We start from the raw sequence: 24,877 nt of genomic DNA, 5'->3' as shown, positions 1-24,877 counted from the left end.
AGCTGTAATTTTCTTTAAAATCCTTAGGATAGGAAAGAAAAGGAAACGGTATTTCATTAAGAACTTTGAAATTTGGCCAAAGCTTGTGATGCTGTCAGTGTTCCAGTAAATGGCTGTATGTTTTATTTTACTGCAATTTTTAATGTTTGTGTTCACAACACTAATGAAAAGTTTAGCATATCATGCCAGTAGGAAGTCATAGGGGGTGTGGTCACATCTCACATTAAAAGTGTGTGTGTAGCGCTCAAATTTGAACAGCTGAATATTGATTCGATGCAGGGCCATTCAGACGAGCATCCAAGAATGCGACTTATTCTGTTGTTGAGCGTTCAGACATCCAATACTATCACGCTCTTTTCTTGGAGCATGCGTGATCATGTGGTGATTTCTGGGGGGGGGGGTCCATTGAACATGCGCCCAACTGTTTGGAGGTGGGAAATCAAACGTTACTTCAGAGGGGGGGGGGAGTTTCCAGAAATCCTCCACATTGAAAAAAGAGACTTTTTCCTGTTCTAAATAGTGGGATAATGTTTCCCCCCCCCCCTCCAATCCTGTGTTGATTGGAGAAGCAGAAGCGTCACCTCAGATTCCCGGATGATCTGGCAATGCACATGTCTGCTGGTGCTTTTTTTTTTTTTTTTTAAAGGGTGAGAGGCAGTATCGCGCGTGAGCTGTCCAAACAGGAAAAAGCCGATCTTGTGCAGCTTTTTTGAAAAAGGACCGGACTTTATGTGCTGTCAAATTAATGTGCCATAGATGTGTGGCAAGCTGGGATGACACTGGAATACGCTCGATTGCCAGATGTGGATGTCTGAACGAACACATTTAATCCGTCAGCGAGACGGAGCTGTATCGCCACTAATGGTACGTCTGGCTGCACCCAGGGTGAATCTGGAAGGCAAGAAAGCCCCCTGGATGAGTTCTGTTTTTGATACTTGTTAGGACTGCCAGCTTTTCACTCTACAAAATACTGAGACAGCCTGCAGAGCCAGATTTGATTGGTTATGGGTTGGAGCTGAGAGAGTTTTTTGGGGGTCAGAAGGTGAATCCTGATGAATTTTGACAGGCTAGCAGCCCCGTAGAAGTTTGGCACATCAAGGGGTGGGGGACTGGCAGAGCAAGGGGCAGCGGTTTGCAGTCAATAGCAAATGCTCTTACACACATACCCACACCCACGTTCGGCTTCTTCAGCAAAACTTCTGAACCTGCATCTAGTAAAATACTTGATAATAACAGAAGTATCTGGGCAACAGATTTCCTTGGGAAAACTGTCTTGCAACATTGAAATGTTGGTTAAAGTTGCCAACCTCCAGGTGTGGCCTGGAGTTCTCCTGGAATTATGACTGATCTCCAGACAACAGAGATCAGTTGCCCTGGAGAAAATGGCAACTTTAGAGTGCAGAACCTGTGGTGTACCATAAAGTCCAGGAGAAAGAGAAGTGCTGTTAGCAGTCAGACCCCTCCTCCCACAGAAGTAATAGCTCAGCTCATAGAGAGAAAGAGGTGAACGCCCTACATACAAATGTCACCTCAAAAATAATAAATATGAAACATGGTCTGGCCCAAAAAGGCACAAAATGGATCCCAGTCAGTGACAAACCAGAGACAAGCCTGGGGAAATATTTGAAGGTGGAGCCAGAGAGGCTGGCTGACTAATGACCCTCTTCCTGCCTTAAGGAGATGCATAAATAGGGACAATGGATCTCCCCAGAAGCTACCTTACACTGGGCTAATCCCATCCTCACTTCCCCTCTGACCCATTTACCCCAATTTAGCAACATTTGGCCTCCCTGTGTACTATTCCCAACTCTTTCAGAATTTCCCAAGCCAGGTCAGGCAACCCTGGATTTGACACAGTTCAGTGTAATGGTATCAGTTCCTTGCCTTAAGTAAAAAGAGAGGTAGTTTTGATTATTTCTGAAGACATAGGAGTCCCCTGAAAAAATATAGCTAACCTTTTTGAACGTAACAGAAGAAGACGACGACTGCAGATTTATATCCTGCCCTTCTCTCTGAATCAAAGACTCAGTGGCTTACAATCTCCTATATCTTCTCTCCCCACAACAGACACCCTGTGAGGTGGGTGGGGCTGAGAGGGCTCTCACAGCAGCTGCCTTTTCACCGACAACTCCTACGAAAGCTATGGCTGACCCAAGGCCATTCCAGCAGCTGCAAGTGGAGGAGTGGGGAATCAAACCTGGTTCTCCCGGTTCTCTTGTAAACTCTCTCCTCCCCCCCCCCCCCCCCGCCCATACACACCAAAATTTCTTCTGGTGCTTTGACTTAATGGGAACTCTCTCTGCCTTTGCCTTAGGCAAAATTAAGCAGCAGTTGCAACTCTATGGAACGCTCCTGAGATATCCCACAGATTTCAATTCCAACAAGGGTCAGTTTGATGTCTGTGTTTTGCACAGCGCCTAGCATTCCTGCTGGTGCTACAACGCCAGCTAGCTGTTTGTGCACATCCACCTTGCTTAAGGTAGGTCAGGAGACCTGTCAGGGTAGCTAATAGCCAGTTTGTGTTTCTTCCCAAATACCTATAGCACATTATAGGCTATGTATAGAAAGAGGAGCTGGCTGTGTGGTTGCATTTAAAAGCTTTTTAATGGCCTGAATTTGGGGCGTCCACTTTGCCCCGTGCATTGCAAAAGACACACACGCCAAAGCCCAGGGCACCTCCAATTATTAGCTGTTGAAGTTATTTATATTACAAAAACGCAGCCCCGTGTTTTGAACTTGACGTTTTCAGGCACAAAAGAGCACTCTGCCTGTCTGAGTGCTCTACTTAAATGTTAGATTAGATAAATGTCCACCTTTTAACTCATGGGAATTGATGATGAATGAAACTATTTCAATTTAAATAAAGGTGTATATTACTAAAATCTCATTATAAATCCCTTCTTGAAGTACTGAAGAAAGAATAAGATTAATTTCCAGTTTACTAATCAAAAACTGGCACCTGTTTTTAGAAGGGAAAGTAATCTCGAATTGTTTTAATCTCTGTCAATGCCAAGAGCAAAATTAAAATCAGTATCTTAACTTCTGGGGGATTTTTCTTCCTTATTAAAATAGTTCTGTTGATTTCCTGTGTTTACCACATTTGGTTGTTCTGTTTTGAATTGTATTGAAGAAGAAGAAGAAGAAGAAGATATTGGATTTATATCCCGCCCTCCACTCCGAAGAGTCTCAGAGCGGCTCACAATCTCCTTTACCTTCCTCCCCCACAACAGACACCATGTGAGGTGGGTGGGGCTGAGAGGGCTCTCACAGCAGCTGCCCTTTCAAGGACAACCTCTGCCAGAGCTATGGCTGACCCAAGGCCATGCTAGCAGGTGCAAGTGGAGGAGTGGGGAATCAAACCCGGTTCTATTGGTATTCTGGGACTTGTTTGTTAGATTCTCCAGGAGAAGGGCTGTAGGTCTGTGGCAGTGAATAGCATAATCCCAGGTTCAGTCTCTGGTGCGTACACTGAAAAAGGCTCAGGTAGCTTGAGCCAGTGATGGGCAAGACCTTTCCCGGTATATAACCCTGAAGAGATGCTTCTAGTCAGAATAGACAATGCTGAGCTAGACAGACTACTGTCCGGAGTAATATAAGGCAGCAGCTTTGTATGTTGGTATTCTGGACAACATTTTTCAAATCCCCCTGAGGCCTTCAATCTGCCCCAGGATTAGTCCTTCATTGCTAGAGAGATGATTGCAGTGGCAACCTTTCTCTTAGCCTTTTTTCTGCACGATATCCATGATAGATATTTGATTCTCAGTGAGGGAGGCAACCCGTCTGTGCTGGATGGTACCTCTTTGTGGTATGTGCGTGTGCTCACAAGACTGAATGCTTCTCTATACCGAGAGGAAGAAAATCGGTGCATAATGAAAAAAATCCAGAATTCCAGAGAAAAATATTTTAATCTACACTTCTCAATGACTTGCTAGTTGCAAAGAATATTTTTAAAGGCCTCAATTGTAGTCTAGAGTGACTTCAAGGAAGCCAGTTTGGCATAGTGGTTAACTGTGTGTAATCTGGAGATGTGGGTTTGATTCCCCACTCCTCCACATGCAGCTGCTGGGTGACCCTATGAAGAAAGGTTGAAACACTTGGGGCTCTTTAGCTTGGAGAAACGTCGACTGCGGGGTGACATGATAGAGGTTTACAAGATAATGCATGGGATGGAGAAGATAGAGAAAGAAGTACTTTTCTCCCTTTCTCACAATACAAGAACTCGTGGGCATTCGATGAAATTGCTGAGCAGACAGGTTAAAACGGATAAAAGGAAGTACTTCTTCACCCAAAGGGTGATTAACATGTGGAACTCACTGCCACAGGAGGTGGTGGTGGCCACAAGCATAGCCACCTTCAAGAGGGGGTTAGATAAAAATATGGAGCAGAGGTCCATCAGTGGCTATTAGCCACAGTGTGTATATGTGTGTGTGTGTGTGTGTGTGTGTGTGTGTATATATATATATAAATTTGTCCACTGTGTGACACAGAGTGTTGGACTGGATGGGCCATTGGCCTGATCTAACATGGCTTCTCTTATGTTCTTATGACCTTGAGTCAGTCAGAGTTCTTTCAGAGCTCTCTCAGCCCCATCTTCTGTTGTGGGGAGGGACGGTGGCTCAGTGGTAGAGTATCTGGTTGGGAAGCAGAAGGTCCCAGGTTCAATCCCTGGCATCTCCAAAAAGGGTCCAAGCAAATAAGTGTGAAAAGCCTCAGTTTGAGACCCTGGAGAGCCGCTGCCAGTCTGAGAAGACAATACTGACTTTGATGGACCAAAGGTCTGATTCAGTATAAGGCAGCTTCATATGTTCATATGACTGTAAGCCACTCTGAGACTGAGCAAAGGGCGCAAGGTATAAATCAAGTCTCTTTTTCTTCTCTTCTCAGCTGTAGTCTAGACACAGGTTAACCTCTTTCTGATAACTCAGCCTACACTGCAGGCCTAAATTGATTTAATAGTGGGTCTCTGTTCCCAAGGAATTAGGGTTGCCAGGTCCCTCAAGAAATATCTGGGGACTTTGGAGGTGGAGCCAGAAGCAAGGTTGTGACAAGTATGACTCAACTCCAAAGAGAGTTCTGGCCATCACTTTTAAAGGGACCACACACCTTTTAAATACCTTCCCTGCATTGGAAATAATGGAGGATAGGGGCACCTTCTTTTGGGGCTCATAGAACTGGACTCCCTGGTCCAATCTTTTTGAAACTTTGGGGGGGGGGGGGTGTTTTGAGGAGAGGCATTGGATGCTATGCTGAAGATTTGGTGCCTCTACCTCAAAAAACACCCCCCCCCTCAAGCCTCAGATAGATTCTCCATTATACCCTATGGGAACCTGTCTCCATAGGGTATAATGGAGTGCCCAGCGGACATTTCCCTCCCCCTCTGCTTTCTGATAACGCTGAAGCAGTTGGAAGGGCCTCCAAACTGGGGGATCCCCTGCCCCCAACAGGGGATTGGCCACCCTACAAGGAATAATTGGAATTGTATTTCTTTGTTGGGGATCATTAAAGGAATTCCTATTGTCCACATTAAACTATAATTTCCTGGATTCACTGGGGGGGGGGCAAACATCACCATTAATAATAAAACCTGTACATACTTTGCAATGTGGGATATTTTACTGACCTAATTTGTGATGCTTTCTGTTTTGCTAGAATTTTTTTCAGCAGGTTTGCAGGGTAAAAAGCGGGAGAAATCTACCCAGTACTGAGTGTGTGGGTGGACATATAATAAATTTACATAGTGGTATTACCATATCCTCTTTTACTTTCTCTTCCTTGTTTAATCATTCATAATATTGTTTACCCTTTTTTTTAACTGCTTCAGTGCCTTGAGGTCACGTTTTTCAGAATGTTTCCTCCTTTCTGCGTAGGAGGTGGAAAATATAAATATTTTTATTTCATTTGAAAACTAGTTTAGTAATATTTAGGGCTCCTCTTTCAACATATACTAGTTTTTTTGCAATCCTCACTGCTAAATATATTATTGTGCAAATGCCAAATTAACGTTCTTACATGCATGTTCGGGGGAAGGTTCCATTTAATTCCACAAGGCTTACTTGTAAGTAACTGAGGATTGCACAATGTGTGGTGCTTTAACAACATAATCCTAGGCAGGTTTACTCAGAAAGTAAGTCCCACTGTATTCACTGGGATGTATTCCCAGGTAAGTGTGCAGGATTGCACTGCAAAAGTGGTGGTCATGGAAAATGTCATCAACTCACAGCTGATTTATGGTGACCCCATGGGGTTTTCAAGGCAAGAGATGTACAGAGATGGTTGGCCATTTCCTACCTCTACATCACAGCCCTGGTATTCCTTGGAGGTCTCTCATCCAAATACTAGCCAGAGCCAACCCTGCTTAGCTTCTGATATCTAATGAGGTTGGGCTAGTCTGGGCAAGAGTACTCTTGTTTATATTCTTTTTGGGGAGGGTTTTGTATTTGTGTGTGCGTGTGCGCACCTGGAAGGCATGGCAGCCTCTAGTGACTGACCCCTGCTGGGGGCCTGGAGGATATTGAGGGAGGTGCCCTGACCTCCTGACTGCTGGTATTCCTTGGAGGTCTCCCATCCAAGTACTTGCCAGAGTCAACCCTGCTTAGCTTCTGAGATCTGACAAGATTGGGCTTGCCTGGGCTATCCAGGTCAGGGCTCCTTGTTTATATTCTTACCTAGCATTAAACCCTACCAGGGTTGGTTTTTTTGTTTATTTTTTTTTGAGCAGGAACGCACAGGAACGCAGTCCCAGCTGGCTTTGCATCAGGGGTGGGGCCTAATATGCAAATGAATCCCTGCTGGGCTTTTTCCACAAAAAAGCCCTATGGGAAACAATGGTGACATCAGGTGGTGTGGCCTAATATGCAAATGAGTTCATGCTGGTGCTTTTTCTACCTAAAAAGCCCTGAGCCCTATCAAACTCAGTCGAACGTGCTTAGAGATAAACATGCACAGCATCAGGTAGAGATAAACATGCCCAGGTGAGCAGCGATCTTTACTAAGTCTAATTGGCATTTATGTACTTCTAATTGAGTGGTTATAGCACTTTAGACATACTATTGTAGCAAGTCTCAGAAGCACCCTGGTATGGTAGGCTGGCGTTATGATCGTCCTGCACAGAAATTCCAGTGTTTGCTGACATCTTTTATCACAAGGTTAGAATATAGTTGCTGAGCGAAGGCAGCTATGCAAAAACAAACATTCAACCAGAAACAGAAGAGAAAATAATTATTGGGCTTTATCAATACTAATGATTGGGACATGGGTTAAGAATATTATTTCCCTTGCAAATTGCCCCTTCCTCCATCATAGCCAGGGGTGGCCAAACTGTGGCTCTTTCACACATATTGTGTGGCTCTCAAAGCCCCCACTGCCCCATTGGCTGGCTTGGAGAAGGCATTTCTTTAAATCACTCCTCCAGGCCATGCCAGATGGCCGTTTGGAGAATGCTTTTCAAGTTAAAGTTGCTTTCTTTCCACCTCTCCCTTCCTCCTCCCATCTATTTGCCTTCCTTCCTTCCTAGCTACCTACCTACCTACATTTAACAATCACGTCTTGCGGCTCTCAAACATTTGATGTTCATGTCTTGCGTTGCGGCTCTCAGACATCTGACATTGCTCTTACGTTAAGCAAGTTTGGCCACCCCTGATCTTAACTATGAGTTATGGATTCCTTGTCTGATTGAGTGGTCCAGCAGGCCGAGAAAGAATTAAACTTCTGGTTCTGTATGATGTGTTTGGGGTTGGGGTGGGGGAGATAAGAGGCTGTTTGGGAAAAGCCTCACCCAGGACTAATGGCAAAGGAGAGGCTGCACCCTGTCCATGGCATGATTCAGTAGTGAATGAATCTGCTTTATATTGAATCAGATCATTTGTCTTTCAAGGTCACTATTTGTCTACTTTGACCAGCAGTGGTACTCCAGGGTCTCTTTCACATTCCTTACTGCCTTTAACTGGAGATTGAAAAAGCCAGCCTGCCTGCCTGCTTTCCTACCACTGCCCTCTTCCTATAGATTGGCAGAACATTTATCTAAAAAAAAAACACCTGACCTGTCGACTTCTGGGCAACAAAATGTCATGCCAAGGGGACATTTTTGAGAGCATGTGTTTAGGGTTCATTTGACTTAATGATGAAGACTAGGAGTTGAACTAGAAGCTTTTCAGGAGTGGTCTGTTGAGACTCTGGCTGAGACCAAGAGGTTGGATTCCAAGACTCTCCTCTGCTTCCTTCAGCAGTTAATAGCTTTTTCCAATGCAGAGATACCTTCCTCCTTCCTTCAGAGGAAACCTTCCTTTGTTGAAGGAAGTCTTCCTTTGTTAGATGCAGTCTTGATGGAGGGGAGTCATACTACAATCTAATTTACTGGAAGAGTTACAGGATCCAGTGCAGAATATCTGAAGGACTGGTTTCTCCATCATGAATCTGCCCCTATCCTCTCGATCAGGGGTAGTCAAACTGTGGTTCAGGAGCCACATGTGGCTCTTACATATTGTGTGGCTCTCAAAGTCCCCACTATCTCATCAGCCAGCTTGGAGAAGGCATTTGTCTCTTTAAAACATTTCTCCAAGCCAAGCCGGCTGTCAGTTTGGATAATGCATTTAAAGTTGCTTTCTTTCCATTTCCTTCCCTCCTTCATTCCTTGGCTTGTGAATCTCAAACATCTGACGTTTATTCTATGTGGCTCTTACATTAAGCAAGTTTGGCCACCCCTGCCCTAGATCACCTCTTAAACTCTATCTGCATGGCAATGAAAGCTGAAGAAAATCAGTCTGGGGAAGGGGTTCCTCAGTTTGGGTGCCACTCATACCCTGAAGGTGAGGGTACATAGAAAGAGGTGTTAGATGCTGATTAAAAGTGACGGGAAGGTGTAAAGGGTCCATCTGGTATACTTGTTCTCATCTTTGTCTACCAGAGATAATGCAATGGGTCTACTTCCTTTGAAGAAAGCTTTTGGCTTGAGAGTGTAGTTTTTCACTTCAACCAAAGTTAGATTAGGCAAGCAGCAGTGGTGGAACCTCAGCTGGGGAATTCTCACCCTAGAAGTACCCATTTTATGCCAGTGTACTCTATGAGGCATCAGTGGTGTAGGGAGGGGGGGGGCGGGTCGCCCCAGGTCTGGGGGGGTCCCTTGGCAATGCCAAGGGGCCCCTCAGAAGCCGGCTGCCTGGCGTCCCCGCCGCCGCCACTCACGTTGCTACCGAGATCCTGGAGCGCCACGTTCATGCTGGCGATCATAGGCGAGGAGAGGAGCTGGGTGCCGCCGCCGCCTAGCGCCGGAGGCAGCCGGGGCCGAGGCGGGCGGCTGCCAGGGCCATGCTGCGCTGCTCCAACAGGGGGGCTCTCTCCGCCCGCCTGCGAGCCCAAGGGCCGCCCTGCCCTGCACGCCACGAGGAGGCGCCGCCAGTTGCTAGGGCGAGCTGGTCCTTGCCTCTGGCAAGGCAGCCCGGGGAGCGCGCTGCTGCGCTCCACGCGGCGCGCAAGGGGCCTGCGCTGCTGCCGGCCGCCAAGGTCATAGAGCGGGAGCCGTGGCGGGGGTGGCCGTGGCGCCGGTGCCTCCCGACCGCGGAGCCGGTCTCTCTGGCCCCGCCGGCGCAGCCAGCCGGTAGATCTGCCATTGCGCAAGTCTGCCGGGATTTTGGTCTGGAGCCTTCATCGTGGCAGGTATTTAAAACATATATATGATATGTTGGCTCTTTCGCACACATTGCGTGGCTCTTAAAGCCCCCCCCCCCCCATCGGCCAGCTCGGAGAACACATTTAAAGTTGAAGTTGCTTTCTTTCCACCTCTACCTCCATCACTTCCTGTTTCCAGCAGGGCTCCCTGGCAAGTGGTGTCCATCCTGCGGAAGTGACATCACCGGAAGTGACATCATATCCTGTTTCGCACACACATAGTGGGGCCCACATAAATCTTGGGCCCCAGGCCCCCAAAGCCCTAGCTACGCCCCTGTGAGGCATATAACTGATTTTCCTGCATTTCTCTTTCTGCTTTCCTTGCTTAATGGGCAGGTAAGTTCTTATGAGAGTAAGCAGGTTTTGAAGTCCCCTTATCCAATACTGTATATGGAGAAAAAGTTGCAGCAGGAGTTGAATTTTTCCTCCACTCCTGAGACACAATATTTATTTATTTTTATTTATTTGATTTGATTTATATCCTGCCCTCCCCGCTGAAGCATGCCCAGGGCGGCTTGCAACATAAAATCCCCAGTTAAATTCATGTATTAAAATTACACATTCAGTAATAAAACAGATATTCAGTGATTAAAACAGAATATTGAGTTGGTACTATTCCAGTGGCGAAGGCCTTCTTCCACTTCTCTTAAATACTGGTGCTGAGTCAATTAAATGCCAGCCAGAAGAGGACAGTCTTGCAGGCCGTGCGAAACTGCACAAGGTTCCGCAAGGCCCTCACTTCATCCGGCAGTTGGTTCTACCAGCAGGGGGCTACAATTGAGAAGGTCCTGTCTCTGGTTGATTTCAATCAGGCCTCCTTTGGCCCAGGGATTACTAATAGATTTTGTGATCCCGATCTGAGTACTCTCTGGGGAACATGTGGAGAGAGACGGTCCCTAGGGTAGGCAGGTCCTAGGCCATATAGGGCTTTAAAGGTAATAACCAGCACCTTGTAACGAATCTGGTATACTATTGGCAGCCAATGCAGTTCCCGCAGTCCCGGCTGAATGTGCTCCCACCTGGGGAGCCCTAATAACAGCCGGGCGGCCGCATTCTGCACTAGCTGCAGCTTCCGGGCTCGGCACAAGAGCAGCCCCATGTAGAGGGCATTACAGTAGTCCAGCCTCAAGGTGACGGTTGCATGGATCACTGTTGCCAGGTCACCGCGCTCCAGGAAGGGGACCAACTGCCCTGCCCGCCTAAGATGGAAAAATGTGGATTTAGCAGTGGCTGCTATCTGGCCCTCCATTCTCAAGGCAGGCTCCAGTAGCACCCCCAAGCTCTTGACCTTGTGCGCCATTGCCAGTGGTGCACTGTCAAACGCCGGTAGGGGAATTTCCCTTCTCAGACCGCCACGACTCAAGCAAAGGATCTCTGTCTTCACTGGATTAAGCTTCAATCTACTCAGCCTAAACCATCCAGCCACAGTTTGTAGCGCCAGGTCCAAATTTTCTGGGACACAGTCAGGCCATCCGTCCATCAATAGATAGAGCTGGGTGTCATCAGCGTACTGGTGACAACCCATTCCTCCGGTCAATCTGGGCAAAGGGGCGCATGTAGATGCTGAACAACATCGGGGAGAGCACCGCCCCTTGAGGCACCCTGCAGTCAAGCGCGTGCCTCCGGGACAGTTCACCCCCAATCGCCACCCTTTGTCCCTGACCATCAAGGAAGGAGGAAAGCCATTGCAAGGCCAACCCCTAAATCCCTGCATCGGTGAGACGGTGGGTCAGCAACCGATGGTCGACCGTATTGAACGCTGCTGATAGGTCCAACAACATCAGTACTGCCGAGCCGCCTCAAGCCAGATGCCGCTGGAGGTCATCTACCAGGATGACCAGCATTGTCTCTGTCCCGTGACCTGGGCGGAAACCGGACTGGTGAGGGTCTAGGATGGAAGCATCATCCAGAAAGCTCTGTAACTGTAGCGCTACCGCCCTCTCAGTAATTTTACCCCAAAAGGATAGATTCGAGACCGTCCAGTAATGTGCCAATTCAGCCAGGTCCAATGCTGATTTTTTCAGGAGAGGGCAGACCACAGCCTCTTTAAGAGGTGTTGGAAAACGCCCTTCTGCGAGGGATCTATTTACGATAACCTGTATAGGATATCTGAGCTCCCTCTGGCAAGCTTTAATTAGCCAGAAGGGGCAAGGGTCCAGATCACAAGTTGTTGGGCGTACAGTAGAGAGGATCCTGCCAACTTCCTCTAGGCTGAGTGTATTGAAGCAGTCCAGAACAGAACCAGAAGACAGGCACGGGGGCTCGAGTTCACATACTGTCTCTAATGGCGGGGAGGTCGTGGTGGAGCGACAAGATCTTATCTGCAAAAAAGTTCGCAAAAGCCTCACAGTCGATCTCCAATTCCCTAGAATTTGGCCTGCCTTGTGGCAGTGTTGTAAGGTAAAGAAATATTTTTCTAATCCCAACTGGTAGTAATGCAGTTTCTCAATGGACAATCTCCCCTTTCTACCCTTGTCCCTGTTAGCAGCTGTATTGCTAAATGCAATGAAACCGCCATGTATATCTCTGAACACTAGTTTTTGCAGGGATGGGAAACAACGGGGAGGCTTTGGATTCAGTGTTTTTGCTTGAAGGCCTTACAGGGGTAGCATGATGATTGAATAGATGAACCACCAACTGGATCCACTCAGTGGTGGGGACATGAAATTAAAATGGCCCAGGGACTAGCCTGGTCATGCTAAGCAGCCAAGTAGCTCTACACTGGCATAAGATGGGTACTTCTAGGGTGAGAATTCCCCAGCTGAAGTTCCACCACTGAGAAGGCCCTGCTGCTTGCCTAATCTAACTTTGAAGTGAAAAATTACACTCTCAAGCCAAAAGCTTTCTTCAAAGGAAGTAGACCCATTGCATTATCTCTGGTAGAAAAGTCACAAAGAGTTTCCGGCTCAACATTAGGAAGAACTTCCTGACCGTTAGAGCAGTTCCTCAGTGGAACAGGCTTCCTCAGGAGGTGGTGGGTTCTCCTTCCTTGGAGGTTTTTAAACAGAGGCTAGATGGCCATCTGACAGCAATGAAGATCCTGTGAATTTAGGGGGAGGTATTTGTGAATTTCCTGCATTGTGCAGGGGGTTGGACTAGATGACCCTGGAGGTCCCTTCCAATTCTATGAGTCTATGATTCTTTGTAGGGGCTGACCAGCTCCAACCCAGGCAAAAAAAAAAAAAAAACAGGGGAAAGGCCTGCTGGAACTCCTGGACAGGAGAAGTTTGGATCACTAGGAACTAATGTATATTTTCCCTAATGACTCATTGCAGCACCTCTGCTTCTTCTTCACAATAATAATAAAATGGCATCACATGTGCCTGTTGCTTTATAGGAACAACAGTTGGATCTTTACCCCTGTTGAATTTTTAACATTTTACTGGAGTTCGAGGCACTGTGGGAATTAAAGTGCAGTGAGAGTTAAAGAAATTGTGTTAATATGTGTATAACTGCACTTTCATTACAGTTTCAGAGTCCTCTCAAATTGCATCCAATTTCCAGGATGTGCTTTAATTTTTTTCATAATCCCAACACCAAACTACCAAAGAGAGTGTAGTCTTGATGCAGCTAGTCCCTAATTTTATCAACCCCAGCCTCTCCCTTCTGAATTACTAGTAGTAACTAATTTAAAGTAAAATCCAGCACCCAAGGCCTTTAAGAAGTACACCCAGAGTTTGGGAAATTAACTAATCTGGAGACCACTCCTGAGTAATCTTTAGTCCAAAACATGGGGAGTCATTCTACATTAAAAAAAAAAGAAAAAAGGAAAGCGTGCAAACACAGGCGTAAGCACTCAAGGCTAGTTCATCTGGAGTGGCTCCACATACCTTGGGCTCCAGATTGCGAAGTGGGTGGAGTCACTTCAGTTTAACTAATCCAGTGCAAGGTTTGTGGACCCATTCCAGATTACTAAATGTGTGGGATCGCTAGAATCTAGATTAACGAATGCAGGGTCTAAAGTGTACGTTGAAAGCAGCAGGAACCGGGCTGGGCCCAAAGTTGGCAGCAGGCTCAGTGCCGAGAAAGCCACGGCGTGCCATGCCCGGAGCGTGCTTTTGTGTGCCGCCCGAGTAAGGCCAGCGGGGCCGGGCCGGGCTCCGGGGCGGAGGCGTACTGGGGCCGCCTCAACCCCCTTTGCGCCGCCGCCGCTGCCGCCACTACTGCTGCTCCTCCAGCGGAGGAGGCGGCCGCATCCCTCCTAGCCAGTGATGGCGACGGCTCCTGCGCGTTCTCCACCCCGGCGAGGCTCGGCCGGGCAGCGCTGAAGGCGGCGTCAGAAGCAAGAGCGGCAGCAGCAGCAGCAGCGACCTCCGGCCCATGCCCCGGGAGGGGGCGGAGGAGCCCGAGCCGCCCACCCGCGCCGCGGCGGGGGCATCGCAGGCTGCTGCCGCCGCTGCTGCTGCGCGGAGGAGGGAGGCGGCACCGGCGGGCGCTCTGCATTGTGCGCCGCGCAGCAGTAGCAGAAGGCAGGCCCGGGAGGAGCCGCGCTCGCCCGTCCGCCCGCCTTCGCCCCCGACCCCAGCCCCATGAGCGAGCCGGGAGGCTCCGGAGCGGCGGCGGCGGGAGAAGGAGGAGTCGCCGCCGCCGCTGTTGCTACCGAGCACGCCGCAGCGCAGGTAAAAGCTGGAGGTTGGCCGGGCTAAGAAGCCGCGGGGCGCACCGCATCGCTTCTCCGCGTCCCGTGCGCCCCGGCCTGGGAGGCAGCCGCCACCGGTGCACCTCCGACTCAGCGTGGCTGGCTGGAGTGGGGCGCTGGGAGAGGAGAGCCCCTTCCCCGGAAGCCTCTCTGGGTCGTGAGGCTGCCCCCCCGGTCCCGATCCTTGCCCCCAATCCGGTTCGGGCCACACAAAAGCGGCCCTCGCAGAGTCTCCAAACGGCAGCCAGGAGCAGCCATGTCAGTCTGGACAATTCGCGTTTGACAAAAATCAGCCCCTCGCCTTTTGCAAGCGCTTTCGCCAAAGAGGGGTTTCCTTTTCGGCTTGGAGGCGGCCCGCTCGGGAGCCCCGTTTTGCCCTACCCGGGCTCCGGGCCTCGGCCCCTCCTTGGACGCGCCCCGCAACCCGCGATTCGCCTTGTTTTTCCTCCCACGAAGGGCCAACCTTTCTCTTTCTCAATTTTTTTTTCTGATTTTTTCTCCAAACGCTAGTTTTTTCCTATTAAAACGACGCCACCTAGAGGAGACTATTTCGTAAATAGAGAAAAAAAGAAATTAAAATTGGAGGAAAAAAAGGAAATCTTTTCTATTTCTTTATTTTCGAAGGAAAAGTTTCAATCCTTGAGATGCCTATTAGGAGTTTTAAACGTCTTTTTTTCGTTTGCATTTATTAGCTTTCTCTCTGGGATTTTCAAGAGCACTGTTCAACCAAGCCAGTGTGTGGTTGTGGTTGCTGTCAGCAAAATTTGTTTTAAAGCTGGAGTCTTTTAATATGCAAATTAAATTAAACTTGAATTTGAATTAAATCGGTGGGGGTTGGTTGAAAAACAGATTTTTTAATGCCGATTGTGTTTGGAAATGAAATTAAGTTGTAGGAAAACCTGAGCAATTTCAAGAAATGATCAGTTTGGAGAAGCTACTTGATTTGTAAGGAAGCAATTAAGAATTGTACTTATTGCAAATTTCGGTTGTTCAGTGCAGTTAAAATACAAATTTTGTTTTTATACAAATCCAAAGTTTCTTAAGATCCTGTTTTTGCATATATGTCATAGGAAATTTTCTGAGGACACACCCCAATTTTGAAAGGGGGGGGGGAGAGATAATTTTAGGGTTTTATGCAAATCTGATTTTGGAACAACCCTTTTTCAAACACAATCCAAAACTGAAACCTCACAGAGAGTAAAATTAAGATTACAATGAAGTCTTTTGTTCTTAAATGTCATGTTTTCTGAAGCTGTTTGTTTTCTTGCACAATTAAAACCCAATTCTGGCATTTGAATTTTTAAACCTTTTGCAGTGTGTGGGGGGTGGGGGTGGGGAGAGATCCTTTTGTGTGTGCTTTTGCCTACACATTAAGACAACATAAAATGTTAAGAATATAATTTCTTTGTAGTAGTTTGTGCTGCAAGTGTATCACTGTATTAATTTTATATGCAGAAATAATAATTAGAAAAACTAGGCATGAAGTTGCAGATTTTTTTGGGGGGAAGCAAAAGTGCAAAACTGCTATTTTTTTTTTCCTTTTGAGTGATTCTGTATTTTGCTCTCTGTAGCTTAAATGCTGATTTTATTTAAAAACACACACACAAAAATTTAACACTAATTTATGGTTGTTAATGTGCACAATTGAATTACTGTATGATGCTAGGTTATTTTTGGGCTACTCACATGAGTTTGTTGTGGTAAGATTTGTCTCCGAGTTTTTTTGGTTATTGCTTCTGTTTTTGGTTTTTTCTTTTTCTTTTTTTGTATTTGAAAAAGAGAGTTAGCCTTTAATTTTTAGAATTTCCATTTAAACAAATGCCTGTGGAAAGATCTTGAACATGCAGCTTCTGCAGGCTGAGGGGGAGAGTGGAAAAAAGAGCAGGTCAACACAGAATTTGCAAAAAAAAAAATCTTGTCAGAGTCTCCACTTTAAAATGGGAACAAAATATCAAGATGGCCGACTGCACAGCTGCAGCAGTGAATTTGAAAAGGGCATTTCTGTGTTGGAACAGAACTCTTTTTTTCCCCCCTGCAGCTTTAAATCCTCTCTCCAATCTGGGAACCTCAATTCAGGCAAATGTATTTAGAAAATTTGCAACTTTTTCTAGCCTGAATTAGAAAAAAAATTCTGAATTTCTTTGGAGGGAGTTGTTGATGTCTTGTTAATTTTGCTTAATTGCCCTCTAAATTGTAATGGAAAATTTAATTGAAAATTTGGCCTTATTGAGTTGGTGGGGTGTGTGAGCAATTCAAAATTTTGCCTTTAACCAATCCTGTCTCTCTCTCTCCCCCTCCCTCCACACACACATTGGAAGGCAGGAATGTCAGGCATTTTGGAAGTTTCTAGAATAGCAGCAAAATAGACAATTTTTTTTTAAAAAATCCACCCAGTGGCAATAGTGGTAATATTTTTTTTTCTTTTGTAACAGTTAAATATCCTTCTTCCTGATGACTTTTCTCGCACTAAAAGGAGGCCAGAATATTAAGTGTTGTGAATATTTATTAATGTGACACAACAAAATCAGTCACTTACAAATTGCATGACATTGTTAGCTGTTGGCTGGACTTTCAGTATGTTTTAGTTACAGATTTATTCCTGGCGTGTGCTTCTAGCATGCCAAAACTGTACAGTGATGCTATTTAAGACAAGATGCAGATATCAAATTTCCAATTTTTAAAACTAATTTGGGCCATGGGATAAGTAGCTCTGTCGATTTTACTTGCTTCTTTGGCGACAGATTTTGAAAGTCTTACTAGAATTTACTAGAACTGAAAGGGAGATTTATGGTTGGACTTCTGGATGGTCATAAAACTCTGGGCAATTTTCTTTTGAAGCAGAATCAGTGACATCTTGAACTCTGGCACACTGCAAGGAAGGCCATGTTGAATTATGTTAGAAATATATGTAAAATTTTAGCACCATTTTTGAAAGATTGGAAAGTTGCATGCTACCATCTTCCAAAGCTAGGTCTTGTAACAAAGAATACTAAAAGAACATGGAGGGCACCCATCTGATTTTCTGTGGAGATTTAATTAGTTTTTCTAGCAAGTAAATTATGCCCCCCCCCCCAAGCCGTGCACTGTAATTTGCAGTGTTGCGTTTGTATCAGGAATGCGCAACTGCAAGCTCTTCGTGATGATCTGATCCTGAGACAGAGGTCTGGTCTGTCCCCCTGTGGGGGCAAAGTTTGTTGGGTGTGTGTGTGCTGGCCCTCAATTTTTTCCTTGCAGTGATACTTTTTAAAGAATAGTATCCCATCTTTCTGTCTTTATGGATTTGCATCAACATAATTATAAATAACAACAATAAAAATAAATGGTCAGTGGACAGAAGGCAAAAGGAGTCTATAATCCACTAACCCAAAGATCCTTTTACGTAACCAGATTTTAACATATCCAAATGACACTAAAGTGGGATCCAGGCAAGTCTCTCTTGAAAGGGAGTTCTGAAATTTAGACACCACCACTGAGGAGGCCCTGCTTTTGTGTAGTTCTCTTTTAGACAGACAGTGTGAGAATGTGGTGTGTGACCTCTGAAGATGACTTGGGTGAGAAGGCAGACCTAGCCTCAAGCTGTTTAGTTGATGACCTGGATTGAATGCTATGCAATTTTTTATAAAATCCAAGGAATCATTTTCTCATGATCAGCCACAATCAGTGCTGGATTAAACCCTGTGGAGGCCCCTAGGCAGTCAAAATCTTGGGGACCCTCTCGCAGATTATCTCAGAGTCAGAGCACCCACCCCACCACCCACAGCCTCCACTGCAGCCACCTTCTCAAAAGCCCCTTTGACAAAGCTGTGAGGGAGAGGCAAACTTGGCGATGACACCAGCAGCAGCCGCCACACCAGGCAAGTCAGGCAAAGAGCAGCTCAATTGCTGGCTGTGTATGCAGGCTGGGAGGGCTGCATGCAGGGGGAGCTGGCCAGGGGACCCTAAAGGCATGGGGACCCATAGGCCAGTGCCTGCTTGGCCTAATTGTTAATCCTGCCCTGGCCACATTTGTTAAAACATCTACCTCAGGGATGAAATTATAATTAACATTTAAAGTTTGAGGCATTCCATATTTGTTTCAGATTTTCATATGAGATTTTACTTTGGGCTGGTGGTGGCCTTTAAGGGTTTGGGCTTTGAGCTGGTTCAAAGTTCAAATGTTATGAACTTACGTTAGGTCTAGCTGTGTGCTTATTCACTTTCTCTTGCCTGTATAGACTTATTAATTATATTTATACCTCTCCTTTCTTCCCTCATGGAACTCAAGTTGGTGGGTGGGGTGAGGATTTCTGAGAACGTCTCTCATCCAGGCACTTACCAGACTTGTGAGGAAGATAAGACAATCATATCGGCCAGCTCTTTAGGAATGGTTGTGATACAGTTGTGTTAACGTCCGTTATTTATTATCTAAAACATTTTAATGCTGCCTTTTTGCCCCAAAGGTAGTGAATAATACAAACAAAACAAGATTTAAAAAGATTTTCATAAATACATGAAAACAAGAACTTAACAGAGGAATGGGAGGAAGAGAATAAGTGAGAGGATGGCAGACAAAATGAAAAAAGTCTTCATCCCCTTGGTGGAACTCACTAATGAAAGGAGACAAAGTTCTCTGTGAAGATTCGTAATTCTTGGTGCCATGACCGAGAAGGCCCTTTCCCAAGTTCCCACTCATCTAGCCTCAGATGGCAGGAGCACCTGAAGCAGGGGAGGGCCTCCAAAAATGACCATATTAATCAGGTAGATTCATATGACAGCAGGCAGTTCTACATAGTACATCTTGGATATTATTAATAAAGATAGTATAGATCTTGTACTGTGACAATCCATTGAGTGCTTTGAGTTATGCTTTCCCTTGACAAACATTTACCACATTTTATATCCCTCAGGGTGTTTAGGATGTCATCTGCAGTATTTTTATTGTATCCTTGCAGTTAACCCATGGCTCTCTCCAGACTTGGTGGGGATTTGAGCCCTGCTTACTCTGTCTGCTATACCAATAGTCTGAATTGGACCAATCTGATGTTTCTCTGAAGTGTTCCCTCAGTGAGCCAGTAACAGAAGAGAGCTTCGTCAAAAGAGTGTCTGGTCACTCCTACTGATCTTCCAACTGCAAATGCATAGTTGTAGAAGAGTGTTGAAGTCTTACGTGGGATTTCTTGTGTTCTTGCCTCACAGGAAGCTGAGGCAAGGCTCCACTGGTCTGGGCACCTGCCTGGGGATGTCAGGATTGGTTTGGGCCATTGGTAGCCAAAATTGGGTCATTTACCTCATCAATGTGGTTGGACTCTGTGCTGGCCAGACATCTTAAACTGAAGCAAGCAGCCATCCAAACATGTCCCTCAGTCAGCCATATTTTCTTTCCAAGTGCTTACTGGAGACGAGACCTGCATGTGAGTGCCTAGACACCTTTATGAGGCATGTGTTGCATGTTGTATAATAAAGAGGGCCAGAGGAACATCAGGCACATTTCTTACCCTTTCAGCTTACTAGCAGGGATAGGAGGAGAGGTAATGTAGTGATGAAGACCCTCTCAGATTCTGAGGCCTTGCCTGGCGGGGGTGACAGCTGCTGGAGGCAGGTGCTGCCAGGAGGAGTCTCAGAAGTGGATGTGCTGTTCCTGTGCTGTTCTAACACCACCATCCTGTGTGAACTGAGGCCTGGTCTACACTTAGGGGGAACGATGCTTTAGAATGCTGAGGGGATAGATTGAATTATGCCACTTAGACCATAGGTGGAATTTGATTGGTAAGATTCTCCTTCCTTTTAAATGTCTTGCAAATAGAAGGCAACACAGCAAGAGAAAGGGGAGGGAGCTTTTGCTGCCTGCTGTGCTAGTTCTACATTTTCATGGAATGTTTTATGTGAATAAACATACAATAGATTTTAAAACTCCCCCCTCTCAACAGCAACATTGCAAAACGAGAAGTGGATTTCATTTGCATTCTCCCCATCTCACCCCCTCATCCATATGAGAAACTGAAGAGCACATTGTTTTAAACCAAGCTGTGCTCTGTGTATGTCTAAAACAGGACTGCCACTGCAGTGTTTGAAAGCTAACCTGGATATTTCTGTCATTAATTTTTTAAAAACTGCTTTTCAGCAGCCTAGCCAAACTTGCTCCAGGACATTGCATGGTTAAGTGTGAGATTTTAACAGTTCCTACCCCCACCCCCCCATCCCTTTCCAGAGCTGATGCTTAATCATGGGACAATTGATTTCTAATTATTTGCTGTTGGCACATAGAAATTTTAAATGGGGCTTGCTGCCAAAAGATGTTCTGATAGCCGCTGGTTTATGAGATTTGGGAAAAAAAGACATTAATGGGTAATTTTTATTGCGTTTGGGCTGAAGAGCTAAATAGAACCTCCATGTTCAGAGGAAGTGTTACTTCCTATTGTTATTCTGGCTTCCAGTTCAGGTGGTCTGTCGGCTTTGTGCTCCACTTCTGAGTTTCCCAGAGATGCCCAGTGACCACAGAACTCTGGATCAAATCTAGTTCAAGAGAGGATTTTGTAATACTCTTCAAGAAATTGTTGTCTTTTGGGGTATAGTCTTGCAGAAAATTTAATGTTGTGGATTGCAGCAGTTTTCTTCTGGTTTTAAGTACCCACACAAACCTGTGTTTGAATGTAAAGCTGCCTTGTACTGACTCATAGCATTGATCCATCTAGATTTAGTGTTGTCTCTTTTGACTGGTGGCAGCTCTCCAGCACAGACATGTCTCATCACCTGTTACTGGAGATGTTAACTGGAGATGCTGGAGATTAAACAAGGGACCTTCTGTGTCACAGGTGCTCCACCACTACACCATTCCCCTCTGCAAGTGGTTCATGGCACATCCTTGTTTAAAAGTGTGTGTGTGGGGGGGAAATTGTGTGGAACTGGCATGGGGCTTTTATAAGCTTATCCCCCCCTCAGATACTCCAAAGGAGCCCCATCCAGCTCTTGCCCTTCCCTTTCTTTACCCACAATTGAAGATTGTTAAATGAAGGCAGGGTTGGAAAATTTCAGATGATTTAGTAGTTAGGTCATGTAAAAATCTGGGATCTTGGAATTTGAATTGTTTCCAGCCTTGGCTATAGGGCTTTTTCAGCTGATGGAAGACAGGTCCAGGAAAGGTGTTGAAGGCTCCAAAAGCAGGAACCATCTTTGAATGAAGAGATGGGATTGATGCAGCGTGCTGTCCATACAAAGTGCCTGGCCATCTTTTTAGTTGTTGTTGCTGCTCCCAGGAGTCCTGTGAGGCAGGGTGCAGGTGGTCCCATTGGTTGAGAGGAGGCACATTTCCTAGGTGTGCACAGTGAATCTGTGCCTGAAAAGGGGATCTTTTTTTTCTGGTCTCTGGCCTTTTTTTGTAACAGGAACTCTTTTGCATATTAGGCCACACATTCCTGATGTAGCCAAGAGCTTACAGGGCCTAGTGTTGTGCCACATCCAGGGCACTCTTGTGGAAAGAAACCCTATACCTTAAATGTTGCAGAGCACTACAAATGGTGCTTGTGCAAAGTGATCCTGTTGCATAGTGTTGCATAAGGTGTTCAGGTGCAGAATAAACTGCAAATGGTGAACTCTCTGGCTATATTGGGCAGTTGTGTTTGCAGTCACTAGGGAGGCACAGTTTGCGGTGACAAGCAACATTGTTTTTGCTAGTGAATGTATGATTGATCCAAGAAGATGTGACTCCAGTTGAATGTAAAATAATACATTCCAGTAAACTGGGTTTAGTACTGTAGCTGAGACTGTGTGTTGTAGTGGTTAGAGTGCCATTTTCAGATCCTAACTTCATGACTGGGTGACGTTAGATCAGAGGGTCTCTTTTGGCCTATCAAGGGCAGTTGTGAGGATACAGTGGTGTAGGGGAGAACTATGAATGCAGTCCTGAGTTCCTTAGAGGAAGGATGGAATAAAAATGTAATAGATCATTAGAAAAGATTCTTAACCCACATCACACAACGTTGACTAACTGTGGGTTTGGTCATCCCCCTGCCCCCAATGTTTGGCTCACTTCTTTGGAATACTGGTTAATCTGGGAGGACTGGGTTTGATTCCCCACTTCTCCACATGCACCTGCTGAGTGATCTTGGATCAGTCGCAATTCTTGAAAGAGCTCTCTCAGCTCCACCAACCTCACAGGGTATCTGTTGTAGGGAGAGGAAGAGAAAGGAGACTGTAAATTGCTTTGAGACTCTGAGTAAAGGGCATGGTATAAATCCAATCTTTTCCTCTTCTCTTTTCCTCGGAGCATTTTGTTCCATAAGCATGTCTTGCAGGTCATCTTCTCTCTTTATTGTCTCTCCTATTTATGTGAGTAGGTTATCATGTACTGGATTGGGAGTTTGGCTGGAAGGCCCTTCGGGTGTCTTTTTTAATACATTGAACTGGGAAAAGGAATTGGAATTAATTCATGGAACTGGAACTGCTACTTTACAGATGTGTGGTCTGTTGTAGCTGACCCTGATTTCAGCTGCTATCCAACATGACAGCCTAGCTACCTTCCCTATCCACTGTGGTCTACTGGGTCCTCCCCCTTCTGCTGACCACTCCCAGCCTCCCAGGAACATTCTGAGATAAGGTACCTGTAGACTCTTGCTGTTGGAAAGTAACTGAACGTGGCTGTTTCTGTTCTGGCTATATAAGCCTAAACACTTGTGAATTCTTCTTTCAAGACCCCCTTTTCCTGTCTCAAAGATTTTTTTATTTTTATTTTAAAGAACATAGAAATAAAGAAGAAAATAGTAGATAAGAAACATCTCTTTTTCAGTGGGTCTTACTGTTAATTTCTGCTGCACTTCAGCATTATGCCTCATCTTTGGTATTGGCTGGATTGTTACTGCCATCATTAATCAAAGTCCCCTGATTTATTTTAGTTGAAAAAACAGACTACGAAAAGATGCAGATAAATAAGACTGGCACTACATTCCAGCATGGTTGCCAAATGACCTGGGGAATAAAGCCTGCTCTGTTCTTGTGATTTTAACAGCTATTTAATCAACAAAAATCAGCACTTGAAATATTTCAGGGGCTTATTCTTACAAACAACCTCAGATTAAGTTTCTGTTGAAGGCATAGGAGCAAGGGTTGGTAAGGATATTGGCAACCCTATGCTGCTTGCACATTTCTTTCATGCAGTCTTGACCATTGCCCTGTGGTCCCCTAGTGAAGTTTTGGTTCCAAGGTGAGGATGCCTATAGAACCACACCTGTCCCTGGAGTAATTTTACTTGGCCCCTGATGGAACTTGGTTGTTGCTCTCTGATCTTGCATATGTTTAATTATGCAATTTTAAATTTTTTTTTCTTTAGTGTATTTATAGATTGCTTTAAAATACCCAAAGTTGTTAAAAGCAAAGTTTTAAAGCAGCATCAACAATCAGACAAGCTGTCTGAGAAAGAGAAAAATGAAAGATACATGCATATTTGGATATAATGCTAAGAGTATGTATGTGTATTCCTAGGCAGTGCAGGCTTTTTTATGGATCCTGACCACTTGGGTGGAAGTAATTTCTGCATTGTAAAGAATGCTTCTAGATCCCAAATTCTGTCTTGAAACTGGAAGGGACCCTGAGAATACTGAAGTTGGCAGTTTGTGGTTAAACCGACTGTTGTATTTGGGGTTCGAAACATTTGGAGCTGGGAAAGAATTTCCCCCGAGAAAGAAATTCAGCAGGTGTGCACTGTGGGTGCCTTTCTTAAGAATATACAGTGATGATTCTGTAGAAAAATAGGTGGTGAAGCTCATCCAGGGATTGTTACACAGCTGCATATACTATTCAATGGACAAGGAGGTGGAACTCTCAGAAGGAGGAGGTGGAACTCTCAGAAAGGTTCAGGAGCTGTGCTCCTGTGAGCTCCCACTGAATCTGAGGCCTGGGTATATATGGTTGGATGAGGGAGTCCTGGGTTCAGATCCCCTTCTCAGCCATGAAGCTCATAAGGGGCCCGTGGTCAGGTTAAGTCTTGGCTAAGATCCCAGAATAATAGGGGATGGAGGAGAGACCAGGTACATCCTACTGAGCTCCTTTCAGGAAGGGTGTGGTAAAAATTAATTTAATAATATTTGCATGGCTCTCCTGGCTCAGCCTGATATGCAGGCAAGTTGGTGCAATGTTCCTTTTGTGCCGTATTGTTCGTGTGGCACCATGGAGTCTGAGTTATGTTGGCTAATTGTTGACATTGGGGCTCGGGTGATCTTTGGAGGAGCCTTCTTTGGTTCTGGGTTGAGATAGATATAGTGCTTCCTGACCTGTATGTATTTCTAAATGTTTTTATGTCCCTGGGACTCTTTCCAACATGCTATGGTGTCACAGAATGCTCAAAAACATTGCAGCTTCAGTGGGGGAGGGAAGGATTGGTCACTGGGTGACCTTGGGCCAGTCATAGACTTTCAGCCTTGCCTACCTTCTATGGTTGTTGTGAGGAGAAAATGGAGAAGAGGGAGAATATTATAAGTCACTTTGGACCCCCACTGGGGAGAAGTGTTGAGTATAAATGATGTGTTGGAAAAATCTGAGATTCTACTGCATAGGAAATGAAGGATGAATTGGTTTGAGAGAAGACAGTACATGCATATGCAATGT

At 45.6% G+C, this 24,877-nt stretch overlaps 1 protein-coding gene across 17 annotated transcripts in view; it reads left to right on the top strand.

Annotated features, from left to right (window-relative positions):
• The first annotated feature begins 13,798 nt into the window (after positions 1–13,798).
• The window catches only part of ZNF618 (zinc finger protein 618), a 140,368-nt gene continuing 129,289 nt past the window's right edge, over positions 13,799–24,877 (top strand). For 7 of the 17 annotated variants that reach the window (XM_060251522.1, XM_060251513.1, XM_060251506.1 and 4 more), the window contains exon 1: positions 13,800–14,282. In XM_060251522.1, coding sequence (XP_060107505.1) covers positions 14,193–14,282 — 90 coding nt within the window. In that variant the 5' untranslated portion in view covers positions 13,800–14,192. Of the gene's footprint in view, positions 14,283–24,877 lie in introns of all 17 variants that reach the window. The other 10 variants (XM_060251517.1, XM_060251511.1, XM_060251515.1 and 7 more) reach the window with 3 other exon arrangements.

The sequence above is a fragment of the Heteronotia binoei genome, chromosome 12 (assembly GCF_032191835.1).
Source record: "Heteronotia binoei isolate CCM8104 ecotype False Entrance Well chromosome 12, APGP_CSIRO_Hbin_v1, whole genome shotgun sequence".
Lineage (NCBI taxonomy): Eukaryota > Metazoa > Chordata > Lepidosauria > Squamata > Gekkonidae > Heteronotia > Heteronotia binoei.
Note: the sequence above shows the minus strand (reverse complement) of the source record. Positions and strands in the feature narration are given on the sequence as shown.